The sequence below is a fragment of the Anopheles bellator genome, chromosome X, assembly GCF_943735745.2.
Source record: "Anopheles bellator chromosome X, idAnoBellAS_SP24_06.2, whole genome shotgun sequence".
NCBI classification, from domain to species: Eukaryota; Metazoa; Arthropoda; class Insecta; order Diptera; family Culicidae; genus Anopheles; species Anopheles bellator.
The window spans coordinates 753,780-778,053 of record NC_071287.1 but is presented as its reverse complement, the minus strand read 5'-3'; the positions used below and the strand labels follow the sequence as shown (position 1 = coordinate 778,053).

Below are 24,274 nucleotides of genomic sequence, written 5' to 3'. Positions count from 1 at the left end.
TAGCGACTTAAATTACGCGGAAAAGCTGTTGATCAACTCATATCCCTCAGTTTTACAGCCACGAACTGGTAGATCAAGAAGACCGGCAGGCGGAAAAAGACAAAAAAAATTGTCGTTGAAACAACATTAGTTCTTTCTCGTTATTAATTACCATACTCTTCGATTTTGGTATTACATCCGTTTTGTATTCCAGAAACCCTAAAGGGGTGTGAGATTTTTTATGAGAGCCATGCAGGCAATAAGTGCGTCGATCATCTACCGACAACCTCGCTCGTCTAAACGAACGACTCCGTTTTAATTTTAATTAGGTTTGGTATGTTCCAGAACAAAAGGGAAGTACTTTTTGAAGCGCACAATATTCTGTAACGTTGGCATTTTTTAATTGAATTGCCTCGTTTTATTAGTAGTTACAGTACAATTCATGTTTTTTTAAAAGTAGTTCTTTAACGATTAGGAAACATTGGTCAATAGTAAGCGAGTATGGACAAACGTGACGAACAATCAAACTTCTGGTTGATATTTGAGAAAGAATAGAAATTGAATAGAATAGAAATTCCGATAGAAACCCAAAGCATTCAAATGTCTCTAAAAATTTAGGTAAGCCTATGCTAAATACTACTTTTTGTTTGTCAAGAACGAACCAAACCCCAGCTCTTCCTTGTCCGATGGCGTGTAAAGTGGTATGAATAGATAACACACCGGTGCTCTGTTTTCACTTCAAGGGTCGTGTGGAACTCGAAGGCAACATGGGCTGTAAGTTGAATTCGCTGTAAAACATACTACAGGTATGCTAGAGTATGCAAAACATACTAGATACCAACTAGAGGTTATCTAATATTCTACATCATTGTAAAGCTCCCTTTATAGTTTCTTACGGTTAACAGGGGTAAAGCGATCGAACAAGGATATACACAAAACTCTACTCTACTTGCTGCTTTCTGCTTCACTCTGCTTGTTGGTTTTTCCCCATTTGTGTTGTCCCTCACTGTGCCGCACTTTCTTACTTAGAGCTTAGTAATGTTTATCTTGCTAAACCTAAATGCAACCCGCAATATTACTTGCTATAAAAGAGTCTGACCATCATTTGGTGTGCCGCGGCATCTTACGTCTAAACATTGTGCTCACCATCCTCATCCTGTTCGTTTAGCAAGAGCGGTTTATTGTCACCGAGTGACCCGTCGACCATACTGCCGGGTCCCGTTGTCCCAGGTGTTGCTGGAGCCGATTTCGACAACCAGCTGTAGCGAGTACGTCCTCGGTGCAAGAAGTTGCTGGCCACGGTCGACATGGATAGAGGGCTGCGCAGAGAATACCTAGTAGCCAATGAGGCGTTCGCTGTCGCCGCCACCGGCATGTACATGGCTCTGCTGCTGTTACCCGCGGATGCGGATGCCGTCGTAGGTGTGCATTGCATCAAGGGCTTAGAGAACAGTTTACCTCGCCTGCCGATGAGCGAAGAAGGCCGTCTGAGGGTTGGTTTAAGCGGGGCGCTAATGCACGGCTCGCCACCGTTCTCTGCCGGTGGTGCTGTCGCCCCGTGAACGTCTCCAGGGTTTTGCTGAGCGTGGCCGTGTTCTTCCCGGTCGTCGTGCAGCTGCCGTATCTGCTCCAGCAACTCACGTACCTCCGCCGTTGTTGGACTTGTTGCTCGTGGCGGTGAATGTGGTGAGTCGATGTTAAGCAAACTAGAAACATTCGAACCCGTGCTGGAATCGATGCACGAATGTCTTGCACGGATGTCAATCTTCTCTCTGCTGTCGACGTTCATAAAAGAGTCAGCGCTGTTTCCGGAGAAACTGTACAAAGTCTTCGGTTGTAACGGGTGCTTCTGCTTGCGCTGCTGCATGGTGGTATGCTTATACGCCATGCCGTTGCAACAAGTTTCCAAGCTTTTGCGCAGTGCAACACAATTTTTCTGCACTTGGCCCAGCATGTCCTCTGACGCACTGCCGGACATGTCTCCTGTCGAGCTGCAGAGCTTGCACACCATGCTGTTTCGTTGTATCAGATTGCTTTTCATGTTGTTTTGGGTACAACTTGCGGTGGCATTGTCGAGACAGCTACCATAACGCGCAGTGGATACACCACGTGCGTCGTTCGTTCCGGAAGAGTCCGCATGCGAGGCAGGACATGATGAAATCGGTTTCGTCTGCTTCAAACGAGTGCAAGACCAAGCGATCGCGTTCGGAGCGTCTAGGGAAGCGCCAATCCCGCTGGGTGCGTTCGTTTCCACGCTGTTCAGAAGGTCTATGGAAGCGTAGCGGCAATGAGCAGCTCTATGTATGCTATGCTCCATGTGTGACACGTTGTTGCAGCTCGAGCTACTGTTGACTTGGACTGTACCGGTGCGATCCCGGGGCAACGTACGTTGCTTCTCGGACATCGTTTCACCAAAACGCTGGCAATTCGTTCGAACGAGTGGCAGGTGGCTGCTGCCGGAACTTTCGTGCGCCGCGTAGACCTGCTGTGATGCGGAACGTGGCATCGGGCGCATCGAGATCGACAGATCAGGACTGGCTGCCCGGGAGTACGGTGGAGGCACTAGCGTGTTGGCTTCGTTGGCTGTGCAGATAAAGCTGGAACTCAGTGAATCCACGGTACTGGTGCCAGAAATGGACTCCACCGGTTGCACGATGTAGTTTCGAAAGTATTGCACCATTAAATAGTTCGCTCCGTTGCCTTTCCCGGTGTCGGCGTAGCTAAACACAAGCGGATATAGGTCTGGTTTAGATGCTACCTGTGTGTGGAATCGAAAAGTGCGTGTTAGTTGTTGGTTTGGTGTTGTGCTCGATTCACTTCTGGTACCTCTGTGTACGGAGGGGGAGCGTGAATGTGCAAAGAATTGCAACGGCTGTATTGTGGTGGCGCGTAACAGGAACCAGCTGAATCGCCTTCGGATTGAGAATGACGACCAGAAGTGCCCCATCCACATAGCTGCCTTCGCCTCTTCCACAGCGAACAGGCGCAGAGCATCGCCAGAGCAATGGCTAGTACGAAGCACCAAAAGTACCAGTGGTTCAAGAAAAATATGTTAAGGACGTTGTCCGCAGTTGCAACAGGGACTCTTGGTGCTCCTGGTGGCACGTACAAATAACAGCACCCCTGTGTGCAACACTCCTTGGGCGGAAGACATGTCTGACCTCCTTCGCACAGCGTTAAAGATGACCCTGCCACCTGTAATTGAAGTACTCGTATATTCTACGGCTTCTTAGTAACAACTACGATGATAATAATTTCAATAACAATGATAACAATCATACAAGTATTACTAATATTAACAGCAAGAAATAAAGATTAATAGTTTTCCTAAATAAATTTCACAAGTGTCTCGTATAAGGAAATGAAAGTCATCACAGCGTTCCGTCTATGCCCTCTTTGATGGCTCCTGACATCTCTGAAAGTCTCCAAACAAGCTGTACTGTGTTTGTATGAAGCATGATAATGCAACTCTTGTCCACGAGCCTATGTATACTGCAAACGTAGTATTTCCCTCAGTGTACTATAAATCACGATTGTCCCACTCGCTGAATTACAAAGACCATGCAATACTACCTTATAAAACAAACAATAGCAAATATAGCAAGCCTTTTCGTGAAAGTGCATCGTACAGGATTCATGAATACGTTGGCTCCATACACCAGCATCAGGAACATCACTCCATCGTAGATGAAACCATTCGTGGCCGTCATCCTTGCAGATCAATATTTAATTTACGAAACTACTCGTTTAAGATTGGATAACAACTGCCTAGTTTGTAGCTCGTGTTGTTTCTCTCCGTTGCAATAGTATACATCCTTTATGACGATTCCTTCAAGTGTCACAACAAGGGTCCTTCGGAATCACGATATTTTGGTTTTTTGCACTTTCTTCAGTAAGCACACACGGTTTGTGGGTTATTCTAAGGAGAAGCGGCCATGTAGTAGCTGCATGACTGGAATGCACAGGGTTAGGGATTTGTGGTTCGAAAGGATAATTTTTAATCACTGACTGTTCGTACCTATACAACACTAGTCGCACATCCTTTTCTGTCAATTGTCTTTCATTTTTTCTCCTGCAATCGGAAAAATTCCTCCCGCTGCGCATGCGACGTTGATTTCGTATAATTTCTTGAATAAATGATGATAGAATGAATGTGCCAGGACACTCGGAGGGACGCAGACGTATGCTACAAAATGTGAACACTCGCCAGATGCGGTGTACACAGCCGGTGTATGTTGTAAGTTTGATTGACAGTATATTTTAGTAAGTTTAAGTAACCTGTTAGTGTTTTTTTTTCTCGTAGATTAGCGCAACAAGAAGCGGTAGGCAGCGGTTTTTTGTTTTAAAAGCAATTACCTTGGTTCATCAACAAATAGATGTTCGTTATTCGTTCAAATCTCTATAATGTGCCTCGAATATCCGTGGTCCAAAATCCCTTTCTTGTTCCCACAGAACTTGACTGAACACACGTTTACAGCCAAAGTTCAGTATCCGATTCAGCAAGTACGAAAGAAAAGGCACGAATGGATGTGTTAACTGAAGCTACGCCTTAACGGCTGACTCTACTCAGTATTGTACAAAATAAAGCTCCGCCAAATGATCGGTTGAGGTTGCTCCGGTGTTTTTTCATAAACATAAATTCAATCTACCGGGCCAGACGAAGCGCTACGTGACGTTTATGCGGTCCGATTTGCGCTTCGTCTGGCCTCGCAGTGACAGTTCAGACAGGCAATTATCGTCAACCAACTTGACGTATAAACGAAATGGTTTTCTAGTTCACCGCTCGTAATATGTGATACGTTTGTTGACGCTGCAAAACGAAATTTAACATACAACAACATACTGTTTGAGTCATATTCGAAGGTAAAGCGAAATCTCTGTGCTGTGTTTTCCGATGTGTTGTTTTTTCGTTTACATTTAATTTCGGTCATCAAACGATATAGACTGAACTCGTCCTACTTAGTCAATGTGCTCCATTGATTCTGAGCAAGGTGTGCGCTGTGAGACACGCAACGAATAGCAGCAATCGGTATTGGCTATGATAGTGTTTGACAACTCTGAAGGCGAGAAGATTGTAAAATAGTTGGTCATTGCTTTCGCTGCAGGTCCAAGGGTGTATTTCATTGAAAAGTGCTTGTAAAGTGCTGTGTGCTTAGCAGTTTCGCACCGATCACGAGAAGGTGAGCAAGAAAATATAAAACCAACACGAAACCTGACCTTCTTGTATCGCTTTATTTGGCTCCGGTTCGTGGTTAACTTCGGCAGCTTTGCGATATCTACAATGTGCTGGGCTTCCGCTAGGAAGCTGTCAGCTTTATCGGTTTTGACCATCGTGCTGTTTGTTACAACCGTACACGCTAGGCGTCATCATCTGGAAGTACGGGTACGTATGTTTCCGACAAGTCCACCCACAACAACCACCCGTTGGCCACCCGACGCGTCAGGTAGTTGCTATGATGATTGTTTTGCTTTTCGTCTCTTTCGCAGGATGACTTCAGGCGCTACATTCTACTTAGCACGTTCGGCTTCTACGCCGGCGGTGTGCTGGATGTTCAAGTATCTCAGTTTCGAGTGGATCATGGAACAGAAAGCAATTTGGTAAGAAACTTTCCCATGCACCGTCGAGTGTATATAATTCTGTTTCATCTCTATGCTTCAGTTTGGACTGTCGCTAGACAAAACGATGTCCGACTCGATGAACCCGTACCTTGATTCGCACCAGGATAAGTGCATCCTTACCGAACCGGTAACTGCACAGAGCAATGGACCGATCGTGTTCTTCAAGATGGATTTGAACCAAAATGTGTAAGTAGTGCTCAGTTACATTTTTCTGCGCATGATTGCTGTACTGTTTCCCGATTCTCCATTCGTCAGGGTTAATGTAAGCTGTTCGAAAGATTGGCTTAACATACATTTGTACAAGGATCGTAGTAGAGTGCCTGCGCTACGTTCGAAGCGTGAATCGTTCGCGAAGATGAGTGACTCGATGCGAGTTTACATGCAGCGTCGGCGACGCCGGGAGATTCTCGAGGACCCTATCGCTGCCGATGATGGTAGCGTTGATGCACCGACCGGAAGGGAAACAGACGGTGAAAGTGCAGCCATAATTTGCAGCAAACTGACATTACCACTGGAGGTTAAACACGTCGATGTATTTAAGTACTACAGCTTCAACGTACGCACATAGGCAGACGGGCGGCACTGTTGATGGTCGTATTTGTTTGATAAACTTACTTTGTTTCGTGTTTTGCAGTTTGCTATTTACGTGGCTACCAAGCAAGAGGAAGGACTGTACAACCTATACTTTCACAGCTGCCCGAACTACGCTCCCAGCACATTGTATGAGCTTAATTTTGATGTAGATATTGAGGAGAAGAACAGCGGAAATTATCTTTCGGCTGGAGAAATGCCGCTGCCGGCGCTCTACTTTATGATGTCCGTGCTGTTCTTCCTTTCGGGCCTGTTTTGGGTGTTCATCTTGCGAAAGAGCAAGCACCCACTGTTCAAGATCCATTACTTGATGGGCGTGCTGGTGTTTTTAAAATCACTGTCGCTTATGTTCCACGCTATCAATTATCACTTCATCGAGGTACAAGGCCAACATGTGGAAGCGTGGGCTATTTTATACTACATCACACACCTGTATGTATATTCTTGAATATTGTTATGCTCGTATCGATCAATCGCTACACCTAATCCTCTCTTTTCATTTTATGTTCCATATGGTTTTAGGCTGAAGGGTGCGGTGTTAATAATCACGATTGTTCTCATTGGCACCGGGTGGACGTTCATTAAACACATTTTGGCCGACAAGGACAAAAAGCTGTTTATGATTGTTATACCACTGCAGGTGCTCGCGAACGTTTCTGAAATAATAATCGCAGAAAGCGATGAAGGTGATAAGGAATACAACACCTGGACGGATATCTTAATGCTGGTGGATCTGTTGTGCTGTGGAGCGATTCTATTTCCGGTCGTGTGGTCTATTCGCCACCTTCAGGAAGCCGCAGGTACCGATGGTAAGGCGGCCATCAATCTGCGCAAGCTCAAACTGTTCCGCCAATTCTACATCATGATTGTTTGCTACATTTACTTCACACGCATCATTATTATCTTACTAAAGGTTTGTTTTGAGTTGCAGTTTTGACTGCTACTTACACACATATACGGTGCAACAATTCATTCAACCACTGTCGTATGTTTTCCTTTTGATCTTTTGACAGATTACGGTGGCTTTTCAATACGCTTGGCTGGATGAGATGTTCAAACAGATGGCAACATACGTGTTCTTTGTTCTGACCGGTTACAAGTTCCGACCGGTATCTCAACATCCTTATTTCTCTGTCCAAGACGAAGAACTCGATGACGACGACGATGATGACGAAGAGGTAGAAATGTAAGTCCCCATCTTTTCTATTCTGCCATACGTTTCTTATGCTTTTGAAATCATGTTACAGCCTCACTCAATCCAGTTTAAGCGAGAGCATTGGGAAGGTGACGAATCGTGCACAACCATCGTCGGCTGCGATGACTGTTGCAACGTTTGTTGAATCACATGATGAAGAGCGTGAAAATTTAATTAGTAAAAGAGAATCATCCCATGAGTACGATTAAACGGGTACGCCGATAAGATGCAGGTACGAAAATTGTAGGTATGAAAGAGTTCCAAGAGCGATTGCACATTTGCTATCGATCTGTTGTTCTTAGGCAATCATTATTCTCTTTGTTTCTGCATATGCTGCGTTAGTCAATGGTCGTGCAGCATAGACGCAAACGCATAATGTTCAAATGCCAAACGGATGTGTAGAAAGTGGATAAGGAGGTGCATAGGTGTTGCAAAGTCATAAGCAAATCTGCTGCATAATGAAACCATACCGTATTGGCGAACTTATGTACTATCATAGTCATACATTCATTAGGATATGTCAAAAAAGATTAAGATGTTCTTGCTACTACTCTTAATTGTTCTTTTACTTTTATAAAACTGATACAAACAATTTACAAAGTTTTAATCTTAACCGCCGGCCAACTTTTCTACCTTTTCGCAGCGCTTTGTGTTCAACATTCAGAACTCCAGGAAGTCGACGCGGCAAAAAGGGCCTCTTTCTTGACAAGCGAGTCCTTTGTAGAAATATTTAAGGTGTATGTCTTTGTGATAATACCAGTCAACCAGCCGGTTCTGTCAGACACCTTAGTATCATTTATAGTTGTTTAGACTAAGGATCAGTTTTAAATTAGCCCATTTCCTCGGACACGATACAAAAAGCGACGAAACTAATGCAAGTACTTTTACTGCGGACTTTTTATCCCGCAACAGATAAGTTTTCAATGGGTAATCTTCAGATAAAAGAAGGAAGAAGCAGCAGTAAAGTAAAAAGAAACAGATTTAGCATTTTTCCATTGTATCTGTAGTGCCGGTAAATGCCACGGTCATTGGTTCACTATGCTTCACGTAGGTTTCAAAAGAGTTAGCGGCTACTGCAATTAGAGAGAGATTTGTGCAGGATGGGAAACTGTTAAACTGCAAGCAACCGATCATGAATCGTTCCGATATTGCGTGTAGTCTATACGAATGATACTATGCGTAGAGGTGAAAAAAAACTGTGAAAGAAAGAACTTAAAACACCATCGCCACAACCACGGTTTAGCGCCACTGTGTCTAACATGAGCGTAAGCAAGTAAGCGAGATATTACGAATAAAATTAATTGATACATCTAAAAACGTGAATGGGCGATATAATCCTGCTTTCCAAAAATTCATTGCACAAATATATGTGCGCTGCCTATGAGTGAGTTTGGGTGTTATTTTGAATATTCAAATTTACTTCTGTATACTATGGTGCGTAAAAACTACTGTTTATGAAAAATGTTAAAATTTGTTTATAAATCAAAATATCTTTACTCTTCTAAAATCATTTCATCTCCTTCAAAGCAGTCCCCCGAAATCTTTAATTCTTGGGTTATTTCAGTATTTAGTAAGGCATTAAAAAATCTTATTAATCATTAAGCAGAGCTCTGATTGTATGATAATTGTTAAACTGGAATTGGAATTGTTTCCTATATATGGAAAGTCTGTCGACGGATGGAACTTTTCAGCCGACGAAAGGTCGACAAATGTAATATGCCCTTCTAAAATTGAGTTTTCCCATGCTTTCAAAAAAGCATTCAGCATTGTAAAGTCTGCAGCAAAGCATTCCATACGGCAAACAACATGCACCGCCACACGAAAATTCATAACAAGAACCGATATCAATATCCTCATTGCCCCGACAAATTCGTACGGCAATCCCAACTCAACAATCACATTCGGACTCATACGGACGAAAAGCGGCTCCCGATCGATCGTCCAACTGAGCGCCATGCGTGCGCGCTACGTTCGGGACGCTCGCGAGACCCACGTCGCTTCAGCGTCGCTCGTAACGAGGATTTTTTCGAGGATATAAAACGAGTGAGAGACGAGCAAAAAGGGGCAAAAAAACAAGTGACAACGGCGAGAATAAAAAGTAATTTTTTGTTGCTGCTTAGCACAGCTTATAACAGAAAATACGAAAGAGACTTTTCTTGATTGGTCGTTGGTTAGAGAATATTTTCTAACACATTCCCTTGTAAAGTCTGCTGCAAAGCATTCCATACGGTAAACCAACCTCAGTGTCCCCTTTGCTCTAGCAAATTCGCATTGCAATCTTAAGAAACACATTCGATCTCACACCGGCGAATAGTCATTCCGGTATGAAGTTTGCGGCAAAGCGTTTCATGCGAAAGTCTTTCTGCATCAAGCGATAAACCGATGCACAACAAGGACAAGAACCTGCCAGAACGACAGTATCCTGAAATTCACAAACAGCAACTACCTAAATTGAATAAATTTATTTCATTACTAAATTCGTTAAAAGGAGTATAGTAGTTAATAAATGATAAACATGATAGGTTATAAATTAAACAAGATCAATAAAATGCAGTTTAAATAACGATCATCCACTAACTTATCTTGATTTTAAGCTTTCTTAGGACAACAATTAGATATTACTTCGTTTAATGTGTATCCTTTGGCGAAGATTGACTTTCTTAGAATACTTTACTGAACACTGAAATCTATATATATATATATATATATATATATATATATATAAATGAATGTTTGTCCGTCCTCCTGTCTGTACCGCCTTTTCTCCAAAACTACTGAAGCAATCCGCGTAAAATTTTGCAGAACGTAGTTTTGTGAGACCGGATTGTGAATAGGAAAGTTCGACCGTCCTCCTGGGAGAGTAGACTCCCAAAATAAATGTAACATAAAATTCAGTATAGTAATTCGAGTTGGTTTCGAACCAAATTGTGCAGGTGGGAATTTTTGGGAAGGGTAAATCTTCTGGTGATCGTTTCAATACCCTTCACACTTTAAAAAGGGGTGCTCCCGTACAAAATCTAGGTTATGTTAAGCAAAACTCGAATAGTTTTCAAGCAAGCTGAGGCAAATTTAGCTGGTGCTAGTGTATCCAGCGGGAAGGGAAGACGATCGGCAAGCCCGTGTGTCTGAAACGACGGATAATCCAGAAATGAGGATGAAATGAAGCATGGCGACGCGTGCCGGGAACAGCTAGTTCATACATAAATATACAGCCATTTAAGTTCTTCTAAATATGTGTTTAGTGAATCTACCTTGGATGTCCTAAACAGATAAAATGACCGTTCTCGCATGTCGTATTCTTTTTTTCTTCTTTTCTCTCTTTGTCTTTCTCCCTGTCTCTCTTTCTCTCTCTCTGTTCCTTGCCCTGTCTCTCTGTATCGTTATTCTTACAGCTTTTTTGTAGAGTAATATTTGTCTTCTGTTTTTAAATTAAGCTTTCGAACATTTACACACATGCACACGTCCATAGATTATGTAGTGATTGATTCCAAAGTTCCAATTTGTGGCTCCTTTCATTATTTCTTCACTTTTTCTTCAGTCTTCACTGAGCTTGGTGGCGAAACACAGTCCAGCACAGGAAATGGGTGCGAATTAGAGCAGTCGCTCAAGATCTTCACTTTCCGCATCACTCGTACCGGTTTCGGTGTCGGTAAAGTCGTCGTCTTCGCGCCGATTTCGCCGGCAACACGGTAGCCGCCCGTTGTCCTCGTAGTCGCTCCAGTGCTCGAACTCCTCCTTGTGGTGCTCCAATAGCATCAGGGACGGGAACAGGCTATCGCAACCGCTGCACCTACAGAAGAGATACAGAGAGAGAGAGAAAGAGTTAGATTGAACGAGATCACGAGTAGTCCTAGCTGTGTGCATGTAGCATCATGAATCGAGTGAAGAGGTTAATGCAAGCGGAAGGATCAGCGCGCACGTAGGTTGCGGTGCACAGCAACGAGCCTCTGGCAATACTCAAAGCTCACTCAGTGGCCTGGTTCACCCAACGCCCGTGAATCGCACAGTACCTGGGCCATCGGCGGTTAAATTGTCGTCGTCGCAGTTGCGGGTGTTGATGATTACGTTTGGCGCGTCACAGGAGTAATGGCCTCTTTCCGATAGCGTAACCTACCCCACACAACCCGGCAGGAAGTCCGATTTCCCGTTGCTTCCGGATGCGTTGCGGGCTGGCAGCTTTCGTACGCATTCGCATCTTCCCTCTTGAAGGATCCCTCACGGACGAATGTTGTTACGAACCATCGTGAAGTTGTTTCTAGCAGGTACCAGGTACCCCCATTGTTACGCTCTTCGCCTCCGTGTCAGGCGCCTCGAATCAGCCTCGGCCCTTGTTCGCGGGCCGGCAAAGAGTAGGAAATCACCGAAGTAAAGTTGGACTTCGCGGCACTTGAAGCGTGTCAGGCAAGCTGCGCTCATCACTCCAGGATGAAACGTCGAGTTGCTGTACGGCGGCAGGAGTCCGCAGGAGGATGCCTGCATACCATAGCCAGCTATGCGAAACGTGCCCGACGTTTGTGCCTCCTGGCTAGAGTTGGTAACGGAGTGACTTCTTCGCTCATTGCCTGGCCAGGTCGGGCTACCGTCACACAGTGGGGAATTTGTATGGGAAAGGCGGACATATTTGTTTTTAGGAAGAATCTATGGACTGTTTTCAACGTTTTTGTTTTATTTGCGTGTGTTAGGCTTAAATTCAACTTTTTATGTGCAATACCACGTGTTCAAGTATATTAAATAAGCTTTGTTCGTTATGTTAAGGTTTTTAAACTTAAATATCGAATTTCTGCTACAAATCGAATGCCTTGTGAGTTTAAAAAAGGATATGAAATGATCAAGGAGCTTTACCCCCTCCGTTAATTACTTCAATCAATTACCATCCGAAGTATCCACCCCATGAACTATTATTTAAACGTTTGATGGAATACTTATTAGTCCATTTCTACATCCAACCTTAAATCGATATTATCTACTTGGTTAAATACATGATCAATCACGATATTAATTTCGCGATTAATGTTTTCCTCCATGATAAATAAAACTTAAACTACATCAGGAAAACTAGTTTATGGTTTTTTCATTGCCTATAACCCTCATTGGAAGAGAACAAATTTTAGGGTAACCCGAATGAATGTGTCTTAAATTATTTTCTCTAGAAGCGTTTCTTGCGTGGTTTGCCCTATCATCACTTTATATCACTTTTACAGATGAATTCTTCGAATCTACACAACATGGAAGACTGAAAATTCGAATGTGCTATGGATGACTTATCTATTTTAGGCTAATATGACTGAAACCTCTGTTTTTTAAGTTGACTTATGACCGCCCTTTCCCCATAGTGCGTCAGGTCCCGGGCCACGTTACGTTGGGTCGACTCCGGAAGCCGACGGTGAGATGAACCGTTTAAAGTCAATTGATTTTAAGCGTTCCCTCCACCTCTCTCTCACTCTCTCTCTTTCCCGTTCGCGTTCTCTGGCCTTACACTAGGTCCTGTTTTTTAGAGCCCGGCCATGGCAAAAAAGGTAACAGTGCATTAGCATGCAAAGTACCGCGCGAATCCTGAACGACGAACGCGGCCTAGGCAACCGAGGACCGAGGCTACTGCGGATTGTGAATGTGTCTCCGTGGGTTCTTTTGAAGTTGAATTTGATTACCTGGTCCAGGGTGATAAGGTGATACCCGAGGCGAGTCGGGGTTTTCGGAGTTTGGGGCGTGGAGCGCATAAGTGAAAAAAGCGGGGGCGTCTGTTGGAAAATCTTTCGACAAAACTGCCACCGCCCGGTGGCCGCCTCTTGATTGGGCACTTGTTGGGTGGTTCCGCGCAGGAAAATGGGGCGAAAACTAGCAACATTAGCACGCCCGCGGTTTATGCTAATGCCCCACGGGCGGTGGGATCACCCGAGAGGCAGCAAGGACAGTCCACAATTCTCGACCAGGTTTTGGGGTTGGATGCGGTGGCGATGCGGGAGTTAAAGCTGGGCCTTTCAACCGTTCCTTCGCAGGGCACGGGCACGCAATCCGCCATCTAATTGCCATCCGGGGGTTTGGCAACCGGTTTGGTTCCTTCTTCTTCCTCGATGCCCCCGATGTTCCGATGTTTTTCTTCTGGGATCCCACTATCCTTGAGCTTGGGCATGCGAAAGAAGTTCCGACGAACCTTCGACGAACTGGCCTTCAACAGGAAGTTCCATCAGCTGGCTACCAGAACATCTATCGCCCGGATTGTTTCGATGCTGCAACGCTCGTCTGCCTCTGCTAGCATGAGTGTGTGTTGGTGAATGTATGTGTGATGTACACAAACGAGCCGCCGAGAAAGGAGTCGAGCGGAAGATTTGCATTTGCTTACCCGAAGTGCCGCTTCTTCTGCTGGTGCGATGCCAGCTGCCGGCGATAGTGGAACGCCTGGTCGCACACGTTACAGGTGAGGGAATCGTCTGGGAAGTAGAGAGTGGCGAAGCAGAACGGATGATGTAGCACATAAAACACGAACTTACTTCCACCGCCGGAGACCAGCAGCAAGCGAACGGAACCGGACTGGGAGGAAACGGTTCTCCACGGGGCCAGGAAATTGGACGGAATTGAGCCGGATCAGATCTCCGGCTCAACGGTGCGTGGAACTGACGCACCGCCCCAAAATCCGCCGAACGTGTGGCACTCGCCTGACCCCTTTCTAGCAGCTCTACTCCACTAGCTCTCTCTCTCTCTCTAGCAGCAGCAGGTGGTTGACGAAGCTTGCCGCACCATTCATAGAGCTTCAGGTCCCCAACATTCGATGCTACAATTGTCACACCATAAAAGACAAGCAATCGGTCGCTAGGGAAGGAAAGGCAGACCGTAAAATACCGTATTTTTCCGTGTATAACGCGCACTTTTTTCCCAATTTTTTTAGCTCTAAAATCTGGGTGCGCGTTATACAAGGGTAGTAAACATTTTGTCTCCTCCAAGCATACAAATGTGCCCTTTTAGGTACATATTTTATGGTATTATTGAATAAATTATGAAAATATAATTATCCATACAATATCGTCATTAAGTCATGGCAGGGAGTTAAAACAGAAGTTGTTGTGAAATCATTTAAAAAATGTGGCATCAGCAACGCTATGGATGGATCTGAAGATATCGCAATTTATGAGGACTCTTCAGAGAGTGACAATGAGGAGTACATTGAAGAGCAATTAGAGAATATCAATTTGTCAGACTGCAGTGAATCTGAGTTTGAAGATTATTACGAAATATAAACTACTAGTATGTCTTTTGCAATGAATACGCATTTTATCTTTAGTCTGCTTCGGAATATTTAGAATAATACGACGTGCGTTCAAAAAGTTCTGACAATTTTGTATTTACTCGGGTTACAAATGTTCGGTTTTCAATTCGATTTTTTTCGGTATTAGGTTGCTATTTATGTCACTCACTTATGGTGAAATTTTCGGCCATTTTGAGTAATTAGTAAATTTTTAACAGCTGTTTTACTGTGCGCGTGTCTTGGCCCATCGGCGATGTTTTGTTTATTCCGAAAAATCACAAAGAATTTGTATCAAATTTTGTGAAAAAAACGATAGGATAGAACAGTCAATAACGAGTAGTTTCTGCAAATTATGCACAATTCGCCCGAAGCAATCCGTCACAAACGGCCGGATTTGTGGGAAACCTAAAATTGGTTGTCGCACTCTTGCTAACACATCGTGGTTTCTGCTCGAATTTTTGACCAAAACAACACACTGATGATGCCAAAGCTACCGTATTCTCTAGATGTGGCCCCCTGTGCCTTCTTCTCATTCCGGAAACCCCAAGGAGACTATGAAATGACGACGCTACGATGCGATTTAGGTGATAAAGACGGCATCACCGATGAGAAAAATCTTGTCCAAGCAAAAAAGGTGGCAAAAATTGACCGATTACTGAAAATAGCCGAATTTTTTACCATCAGTCCCTAACATGTGTAGCAACACAACGCTACAAAAAATCGAAAATCGGATATACGTAGCCCGCGTAAATACAAAATTGTCAGAACTTTTTGAACGCCCCCTCGTACATCATTATCATTGGGTATTTGTTGGATATCTGAAATATGTCTGATAAAAAACTGTTTTTCCATTTTTTTCTCTTAAAATATGGGTGCGCGTTATACACGGAAAAATACGGTAGGTACCGTCAGGCGTAAAATACGTTAATCAGTGTGCGGCACATATCCGCCAAAGGAAGTAGCGCCTGTCGCGGCTCGCCCGCCCCCGGTTCCTGCGGCCAAAGTAATTTTGGACCACTGGCTTACCGTTGCCTTTGCCGTTTCCGAAGGTTTATTTTGGGACTGCCACAACCTCCCATCCTGTTTCGCCGACCTATCTGTTGCACTGAAGTGAACAGAAATGAGTACACTCAATTGGAAATCCCGACTGCCGACGTAGCAAGGATGCGGGGCCGGCGACGTTCGCTTCCCTGGGCAGCAATCCTGGCGTGCTTATCGTCAGCAACATAACCAGCCTGTGTGTAAGATAAGGCACCCAGGAGATCGTGCTCCGACGCAGATGGCGACCTTTAAGGTCTGGTGTACCAGGACGTTCAATAATGTAGCGCCTGAAAACACACTCTGTGCACTCCGGGACAGGACTGGGGATCACAGGACTGAGGTCTTCGGTGGTGGTTTTTATTAACCGGATGTACCAGGGTTAATCGAAACTTCCAAAACAATTCGAACAAACGAACAACATTCGCTCTCGGTGCTAGGCGGTCCTCCGTGGTGCAAAAATTAGACACGCAACGCAGAGTGTGAAATTGTGCGTTACAAAGGCCCGTAATCGGAGCCTATTCCTTGGAATCTGTTATGCTCACTCATCATGTTCGACTACTTACAAACCGGACACCGGAAAACGAATACGAAATTAATTCCACACATCACACGGCTGAGAATGAGTTTTCTTGCGGGATTATACCGCTGGCTGAGCTAAGGCCTACCAACGGAGCCTCACCCATTGGATCGACATGCTGAAGCAGGTAGAATAGCAGGAAATAATGGTGCCGACCAGTGCCCTAGACTTTTGCCTAGACTATGTTATGTTGATGATACAGAAAAAATTAAACACCATTTTCGTCCGCTCCATCCTTTTGGTGGGCAATAGGTGGGCCATCATCATCACTACCTTTAGTGTAACCATTTCCACACCCAAAGTGCCGATCCGAATACAGCGCAGGAACAAGGAATCAACCCTGAGCAGTCCGTTGTACGTAAACGAGCTAAAAAAGAGGCATTTAGTTCCACACATTCCTGGCGGCTACTAGCATTTTTGGGATTTGGTCGGTCGGTCACCGGCCCAATTCTTCTTCGAAAATCGAAAAAGGAGCCACCGTAATCGTTGACAGCGTACGCTACCGAGACTGGTTCTTCGACTGAAAATTGAAGCTGAAAGCTTAGACGACATCTGATTTCAACAGGACGACGTTACGTGCCATACAGCGTCAGCCTCAATCGATCTGTTGCGCTCCATCTTCGGAACAAGAAGCTTTATTTATTTTTACAAGCCATTTAGTATCGGCGTGTCCCATTATTTTTTTACATTGGAAAAAATCAAGTATCGTCCATCGATTGAATTTTTATTTTTGGAAGGTTTAAAAACAAAGGAGATTTATGAACGAATGTACAAATTGTATAAGGACTCTTCACCTCGTAGTCGTAGTAGCCTTTAAGGCGATAAATATCAAAGACATCAAAAAAGAGACACAACAACTGAAATTGTAAAAAAATCAGAATATCGTTTTGAAAAATCGTCGAATCACTTACAGAGCTTTAGTATAAATTTAGTTTAATAAGGTGTGATTTGACACCATATTGCACTATTATCTTTGGGGATCCCAAACCTCGAGACCCAAATTCAAATCGCTATTGCCGAGATGGGACCGGAGATAATCAAAAAAGTACTCCAAAATTGGTATCGCGAAGGACATTTTAACGAAATTGTTTTTCATTTAAAAAAATGTTCTGAATGAACCTTTCGGATAACATTAAGCCGTCTTGCTTTTTTGAAGAATCAAATAAAAAAAAACATTGCATTGACCACCCTGTTCTGGTTTGGCTTTTTTTTTAGTAGGCCTTATGGGGCAGCCCGGACTACCATCCTAATGATAAATGTTGGTCCCAGCTGGATGGTGATTGTTGGCCAAGCAAAACATGGTTCGGCATTCGGCACACACGAGCGAGGCTCGTCCATTATTCCGCGCGTGCTGACGCAGGCCAACGAAAGTTATTGGTTGATCCTGCCCAACCTCTTACTGCCTTCCTTCGCCCACCACAGGGGCCACAGGACTCGACAGATTCGATTTGGCCGTTGCCTGATCGATCGCTACGACTTGAAACTTCCACTCGCCGAGTGATTACAGACTCGGTAATGCCTCGAGATCTCGAGATAAGTAACCCACGATGTGTGTGTCTGTGTGTTGTTTAATGCCGGTGCGAATTTTAATGAGGGCCCCGGGCGGCTCTGCTGTGCCATCGGCAATTGTTCCGGTGCCGGAACGGAATAATTAGACGATTATGCTTTGCTTTAAACGCTACGCCACGGGCGCCAGATGGCACTTGTTGGAATGGTGGGGGGGCATGGCCGAGGTGACGATGGGGCGGTGGTGAAGAGGTTGGGGTTCATGGGCGCCAAGCATCGCTGTGATGAGATTAGTGCACTCATCAGATTAGTGCACCTCATTGCCATCGTCCTGAGCGGCGTCAGGTCCTTCTGACGGCGTGCGTCTTCGTTATGCGGTGCACCCGATACCGAGCGCATCCTTGCGCGGGGTGGACACGTGGAGGCGACGGGGTTGATGTGCCGACACTTCAACCCCCGGCCTGGAAAACGGACGTGCCTGGGGCCGTTGTGACTAGCAAAGAAGGGGCTTTTTTGCTAAAGACTGTCCGTGGCACTGAGAACAGTGCGGTGTTCCCGTTCATTTTATTTATTTACTAATTTATTACTTTATTTATTTATTTATTTATAATTTATTTATCTATTTATTTATCTATTTATTTATTTATTTTTTAAAATATTTATTTATTTATTTATTTATGTATTTATTTATTTATTTATTTATTTATTTATTTATTTATTTATTTATTTATTTATTTATTTATTTATTTAATTATTTATTTAATTTTTTTATTATCAGAACGGACAGAGGCGCATTGTGCACTCACTTAAAAAGGACATAGTGAGCGTATCGTTCACGTCACCGCCAATGCTCGGGTTCCGATGGATACCGGAGCCACAGTTGTTGGAAGGTTTTTTTTTTCGATATCCTTCTCTTTGATGATGTTACTCACATTCTTGATACCCAAACTCCAACCACCCCTTGGTCCACAGCAACTCTGTCAACCTTTTCACCCAAAAAAGAATACAGCCGCCCGCATCCGGGCCCGGTTCGGCCAGAACGCTGTGCGGGATTTGTTACCGGGCGGCGTTAGGCTGTCCGGCCTTTTCCATCATCGCGCCTAAGCCGTAACCGCTGGCCGGTCCCCAAATCCTCACTGATGGAGTTTGACTGGAGCCGTCAGCCACGCGACCAGCACGACCAGGACCCAGGAGAGGCGGAAAAATTAAAACGAGAAACTTTTAACTCCCTCCGGGCGCTGTCGCTGACACTTGAGCCCCGGACCTATTCCTTCCCCGTTCGCACCGACCGAAGAGCATCACCATCCGGTTCCGGCCGCCCGACGGTATTTAACGGACTCGGGCCCAGGCCGAGGTATGCAGATCCGGAGGACCTCGAGCACTCGAAGCACCCGCGCGTCAACTTCATTATCGAATTCCCGAGCCCCCGAAGTGGCGGCAAGTTGTGTGCTTCCTGTTCTTGGCACTGGGGCTGCTGCTTTTAATCAATCTTCATTACACGCAGAGCGGTGGCGAAAAGTTTAATGGCATCCGGTGGAGCATCGAGAACGTTGTGGCGCCCTCCGGGCCCCCTCCCACCCCCGGTGAATCCTCAGCAACAGAGGTGATGCGATGAGCATAATTACAGCCGCTACAACTTTGACAGCCGCTGTGTGTTCGTCGCGTTGGGAAACTATTTGTGGTATCCTTTGACGCGGCACGAAAAGGCTCACCGTACGGTGTCCGTGCGCGTGCCAAAGTTCGGCAGGCCAGGACCTCCGGTCCAAGGTCCCCGACCCCCCCCCGAAAGGTCCGGCCGGTCCACGCAATGCCGTGGGGTGGGGCGCAGCAACCAATTTGGCGAGCATTGAAATTGGCCCGAGCCGAAAGGACCTGGGGGTGGCGGCGCGCGGGATGAGCACTGATGAGATGAGGCCGAAAATGGGGCGGAAAATTCATCATCCTGATTTGATTGGAGCCGAACGTGTGCCCCGTCCGTGTGTGCGTAGGCTGCTGTTGCTGCTGCGACTGCTACGGACGAGGACGACGCACGTCTCCTCGACTGCCTCGGTTTCCAAATCACTGCGAGGAGGCGAGGTGTTGGGTGGTGTTGGATGGTGGGGGGGCGGATTTGTTACGGCCGTAGCACAGCATCCAGGCACACGGGGGTGAGCCGAAAGCGGGCGACCGGCAAAGGATTGAATCTAATTAGACACGAGAGCGATAGAGCGTGTGTAGTGATGTGGTTAGCGTCCTCGTCCACTCCAGCAAGGCTCCTTGCTCCTTCAGGGGGGGGTGGGGAGCACCTGTCAGCAAAAAGGATCGGCCTGTCGGAACGTGTGACTTTTACTGACCTTCGCTCAGCGCGCACAGGATAGTTTTCGTGTGGATGATGTTTTTGTTTGGTTTTGTTTGTTGTGTTTTTTTTTTATTAACCTAATCTAGGTCCTTGCCTTCTGCGCCTGAAGCGTCGCGCTAATTCATAAAATTTCAATGGGGGTGCCATTGACGCCCATATCAGAGGCTGTCGGTGGCTGTTTTTAAATCGAATCGAATTTTTGCTTTTATTCGCCCCCCACCCCCCGCCTCGAAATCGTCCTATTTGCGAGGAACACATGTCCATGTTTCAGCAACGCGGCAATGAAGCCTTTGGTCGGAGTCCGTGGTGAGCGCAGAATTTTCACTACCTATTGATCCGCGCAAAAAAGGTTGAAGGGTGCTTCACCGTGGGGAGGGGGAGACGGGTTCGATCCGATCCTGTGCTCGGGGGCACACACACACGCACACGCACTCGCGTACAAATTGAAAAGCGCGTGACGAGCCCTGGAGAGGAGAGCCCTACAAAGAGATTGAATAATTAATGGAACATGAATATTCTTCTTGCCGCGCATCGCTGGGCGCCCCACAATCATCATTATCATCGGCAAGCTGTAATCCTTTTTCCCCCCTCTCTCCCCCCCTCTCTCTCTCCCTGGTTGATGCCGGATGATTCGGGGAACAAATTTCGGTCGCCTTCTTACATTTACCTTCTTCGCCAACCAGCGAACCGCTTTCCCGGCTAGTAGAGAGCAAACAATAACAGCCCAACATAATTGCCTGCGGCCCGTTTGCGTCACCCCCCTGAAGTGCGTTGGAAGGCCTCGAGAATGTTAGCTGATGGTATCGGCTCGTGGGCCGCGTGACTTGGGCCATTATCTGGGCATTAGCCGAGCGGGGTCCTCCGAGCGATTAGGAGACGATCTCGAACCCCGAGCAGCATCAAAGCCCGGTCCCGGTCCCGTGGTTTGCGATGGTGCTGACAGCCCGGCTGCCCCATTGATGCACCCAACCACACACACACACACACACACGCAAAAAAGCGACATCCTTTCCTGCCCTGAGTGAGGCTGAGCGTCCGGCCGGCTGAGAGCGGTAACCATGATTCGCTCTCAGGTATGGAGGATGGATGGAAACGCTGAATTGCTATTAAAATTGTAATTAATCAGCGGGAGGTGCGCACGTCCACGCCCCCGTGTGTCTCGTCCGTACGTCGCCATGGTGCGTGACCCATATTGCTGCAGCACAGGCATCCGACCACATCACGGGGAGATCCACCACAGCAAACGAAACCACTCGATACCAGTCAGGTTTCAATCACGGTGGGCCCTCCCGGGAGTTCTCCCTCGAGCATCACTTACCGCAGTCGTCGTCATCGGAGCAAGCCATCGCCTGCAACCGAGGCAGAGCCTCCTCCACGGAGCAGGAGTCCGTGTGGTTCCGGTTCCGGACATCCGCAGCGACGTTACTCGACGGGTCCGCGCTGACTCGCGAGTTGACAACCGAGACCGAGATGATACGGTGGGCCAGCTGTAACTGCGGCTGTTGCTGGGTGTTGTAGTCCTCACACCGGTTGTTGTTGTTGGAGATGGAGTCGTAGCCGAAGCAGCTGTCGTTCCCGTTGCCCTCGCCATCACCATCACTGCAGCAGCGATCGTAGTAGGTGCCGAGGTCTGCCGTGGCCGGACTGTTTGTCCCATCGTCCAGGTCGATCAGCTTGACCGGCGACGGAACCGACTGAGCATCGTCGGACTCGCTGCTCAGCCGTCCGTACGCTTTGCGCGGGGGACGCGTCCTGTCTGGGGTGGGTAAAGCGAAAGGACTTTATCATCTACAGGGTGGTGGTCCACATCTTGTTAAAAGTAAGGCAATTGGTAGTTCCAAAAATTTTAAACACGGGAGGATGGCCGGCCCACCTTGGATACTTGACAGAACAATAAATATGAGGCAGTCAGAAGCAGCATTCCTCTTTCGCGAAGGACCACCCGTGTGCGGCGCATCAAAGCATTTCCAGCTCCACGTACACCAGATTGCCCCGAGACCCGAGATCCCGTTTCCAATCTCCGGAAAACAGAGCAAAGCACAAAGCAATGTGTGCGAAGAATTCTCGCAAACCAGATTTGTGTGCGACTATTTGATGGCAAAATACGACTGTGACGACGTTGCCCATAAGGACGCCTGGAATGGGGGCCGGAAATGGAAAGTGTTTCTTGCAAGTCTCCGGTGTGCCTTGCATAATGGTGGTTGATTTTTCAACAAGCCTTGCGACAAAACGACACGAACACGCGCTCTCTTTCTCTCTCTCCCTCTCTCCCTTCCTCCCTCTCTTTCTCTCTCAATCTGGCAATCTTTTTGCGTGGCAAAGGATGCGAGGTCGTAGGTCGCGGTTCCACAACAACGGCGACGGCGAGCATCCTTTGCGGGTTCTAACTTCCAATCATCATACAAATCAGACTGAATAAAATTCTCAAAATTATCCTCAATTTACACTGAAGAACACCAACAAATCTCGTCCTAAGCCTCGCTGGCACCGCATAGACTATCGTTAGAAATTAACAAATTTAAAGAAGACTTAATCAATAGATGCAATAATTCTATCCACCCAACAATAAAAGACCTCATTATCTGATGTTTTTAAAGTTAACTAGTTGTAAGATGTTTGGTAGTTATTAGTTATTAGTTATAAGTATGATATAATGACTCAATGCCACGTGGCATAACATGTAATCTAAATAGATTTTAATCGAAATATTTTCATTTCAATCATTTTGATACTTTAGAATTATTAAATAGCTGCAAAGCTCCCATTGTGGAATATCTCTGTACTCTTATGTAATCAAACATTTCTGTACAATAAAGATCCAATTTTGAGTTAAAAAAAAAATCCTTTGCGGGTTGCGTTTGCTCATCATTTACTATCCCGTTATCGAATGGTCCGTGTTTGTGGCAGACGACGACGACGCCGATAAGAAGGCGGGTAGAAGGAACGGGTAGAAGCAACAACAAGTACTAAATGGGGCACTTTGCTCCTGATTATTGTCCGCCACGTAGAGCTCCGGTTGGGCTTGAAGGTTAGGTTGGCAGGTGGGAGGGTGTTTGTTGGGAAGGCCAAAGGGCAAAGGATAAGTAACGCTCCTACGCTCTTGGAGGCTCCAGCTGCCATCGAGGAAGCTCGTCCCTCGCTCGAGTTCTCTCATTACCCGCACCAGCCTGAAGTCCAGTTTCACTTCCGTTTTCGGCCTCCCCAAACTCAGGAACTCTCTCTCTTTCCCATCCTCTTTTCGGGTCCTTTCCTTCCAGTTGCGATGATGCGATTTAATCGCTAGCCCTCCCTAGATTAGGAGCCGTTCGCGATCACCTTGGCAACCTAGACACACACACGCGCCTAGCCCGCATTCCAGCAGCGCCCCGTAATCGATTTCCGGCCATCAAATCACGCTTCACGCCTCGACGCGCCGCTTCCCATCAATCAGCCATCACCGGATCATTCCGGAGTTCGCATTCCTCCGCATTGGCCCGAGGCTCTCATTTCCTTACATCGGTGGGGCTCCTCCGGGAGGAGTCTCCCTCTCCATCGCCTGCGAATCTAGCGCCTTTGAAGTGGCTCGTCGGGGTGGAGAGATCGCCAAGGGTTTGGGGCCGCTGGAAATAATTTGACCCAAGAGTTCTTGAAAACGCCGCCGCCGAAATGAGCTCTGCCGTCGTCAAGTGCAACACGGCAGTCATTGCGGTGCACAGAACAATAGCAGGCCAGGCCAGGCCAGGCCAGGCCAGGCCAGACCAGGTCAGCAGGAGGCTCAGCAATTCTCGGAAGAAAACCGATTGAAAACCGATATCATAACTTTTGTCGGTTGGCCGGCCGGCTTTTGAGGACATGAACGAATAAATGAACGAAGAGGCCACAGCAGCAAAGGAAAGGAACATTCAACGAACGGCCAGCTAGCAACAACTGGGCGGGCTCTATTGGGTGGCCAGGATATGGATTGTTCGCCCGCCGCCCTCGTGTTTGCCGTTCGGATTTACCGCAGGATGCTAATCCCGACCCCGGTTCCGGAGACTCACTGGGAGAGGGAGAGAGGTGGGGGGTGGGCGCTGTGGACCCCCCGCTGTGGACAGAAGCCTAATGGAGCGCGCCGATGAAATGAGGCGCACACCAGTAATGGACGGTTAAGCCCTACGTAAGACCCTATCGATAACGCGCCGGTCGGTGAAGCGTGTGCGGCGCGGTACA

At 46.5% G+C, this 24,274-nt stretch overlaps 3 protein-coding genes across 7 annotated transcripts in view; 1 reads left to right on the top strand and 2 right to left on the bottom strand.

Annotated features, from left to right (window-relative positions):
• Nucleotides 1-1,108: 1,108 nt before the first annotated feature.
• Nucleotides 1,109-3,689, bottom strand: LOC131213208 (uncharacterized). Its single transcript, XM_058207203.1, has 3 exons — nt 3,609-3,689; nt 2,806-3,174; nt 1,109-2,737 (listed from the first exon to the last, which is right to left on the bottom strand). Exons 1-3 carry the CDS (start codon nt 3,687-3,689, stop codon nt 1,109-1,111), a joined length of 2,079 nt encoding a protein of 692 aa, XP_058063186.1.
• A 1,056-nt stretch (nt 3,690-4,745) lies between these two features.
• Nucleotides 4,746-9,863, top strand: LOC131214031 (protein GPR107). Of its 5 annotated transcripts, none has more exons than XM_058208360.1 (10): nt 4,746-4,842; nt 5,085-5,159; nt 5,245-5,362; nt 5,467-5,577; nt 5,639-5,784; nt 5,854-6,154; nt 6,233-6,621; nt 6,712-7,102; nt 7,203-7,375; nt 7,437-9,863. In XM_058208360.1, exons 3-10 carry the CDS (start codon nt 5,261-5,263, stop codon nt 7,591-7,593), a joined length of 1,770 nt encoding a protein of 589 aa, XP_058064343.1. In that variant the 5' UTR covers nt 4,746-4,842; nt 5,085-5,159; nt 5,245-5,260; the 3' UTR covers nt 7,594-9,863. The 5 variants fall into 5 exon arrangements, with proteins under 5 accessions (XP_058064343.1, XP_058064342.1, XP_058064344.1 ...); XM_058208359.1 differs by having other exon boundaries at nt 4,805-5,008; XM_058208361.1 differs by having other exon boundaries at nt 4,805-5,159; nt 7,437-7,616; nt 8,028-9,863.
• A 916-nt stretch (nt 9,864-10,779) lies between these two features.
• LOC131213207 (uncharacterized) overlaps nt 10,780-24,274 on the bottom strand; it is an 18,834-nt gene continuing 5,339 nt past the window's right edge. Inside the window, exons 3-5 of the mRNA XM_058207202.1 lie at nt 21,405-21,835; nt 13,725-13,812; nt 10,780-11,174 (exon numbers count right to left, since the gene is read on the bottom strand). Of these exons, the coding sequence (XP_058063185.1) occupies nt 10,976-11,174; nt 13,725-13,812; nt 21,405-21,835 (718 nt within the window). The 3' untranslated portion in view covers nt 10,780-10,975. The remainder of the gene's footprint in view (nt 11,175-13,724; nt 13,813-21,404; nt 21,836-24,274) is intronic.

Excerpts from the sequence above, each read along its gene's own strand:
- LOC131213208 (XM_058207203.1), bottom strand. The coding sequence starts at position 3,689 with ATGACGGCCACGAATGGTTTCATCTACGATGGAGTGATGTTCCTGATG. Across the intron at positions 3,175-3,608 it reads CCAACGTATTCATGAATCCT|GTGGCAGGGTCATCTTTAAC; the intron begins GTACGATGCACT and ends CTTCAATTACAG. Across the intron at positions 2,738-2,805 it reads CTCCCCCTCCGTACACAGAG|GTAGCATCTAAACCAGACCT; the intron begins GTACCAGAAGTG and ends TTCCACACACAG.
- LOC131214031 (XM_058208360.1), top strand. The coding sequence starts at position 5,261 with ATGTGCTGGGCTTCCGCTAGGAAGCTGTCAGCTTTATCGGTTTTGACC. Across the intron at positions 6,155-6,232 it reads TTAAGTACTACAGCTTCAAC|TTTGCTATTTACGTGGCTAC; the intron begins GTACGCACATAG and ends CGTGTTTTGCAG. Across the intron at positions 7,103-7,202 it reads TCATTATTATCTTACTAAAG|ATTACGGTGGCTTTTCAATA; the intron begins GTTTGTTTTGAG and ends ATCTTTTGACAG.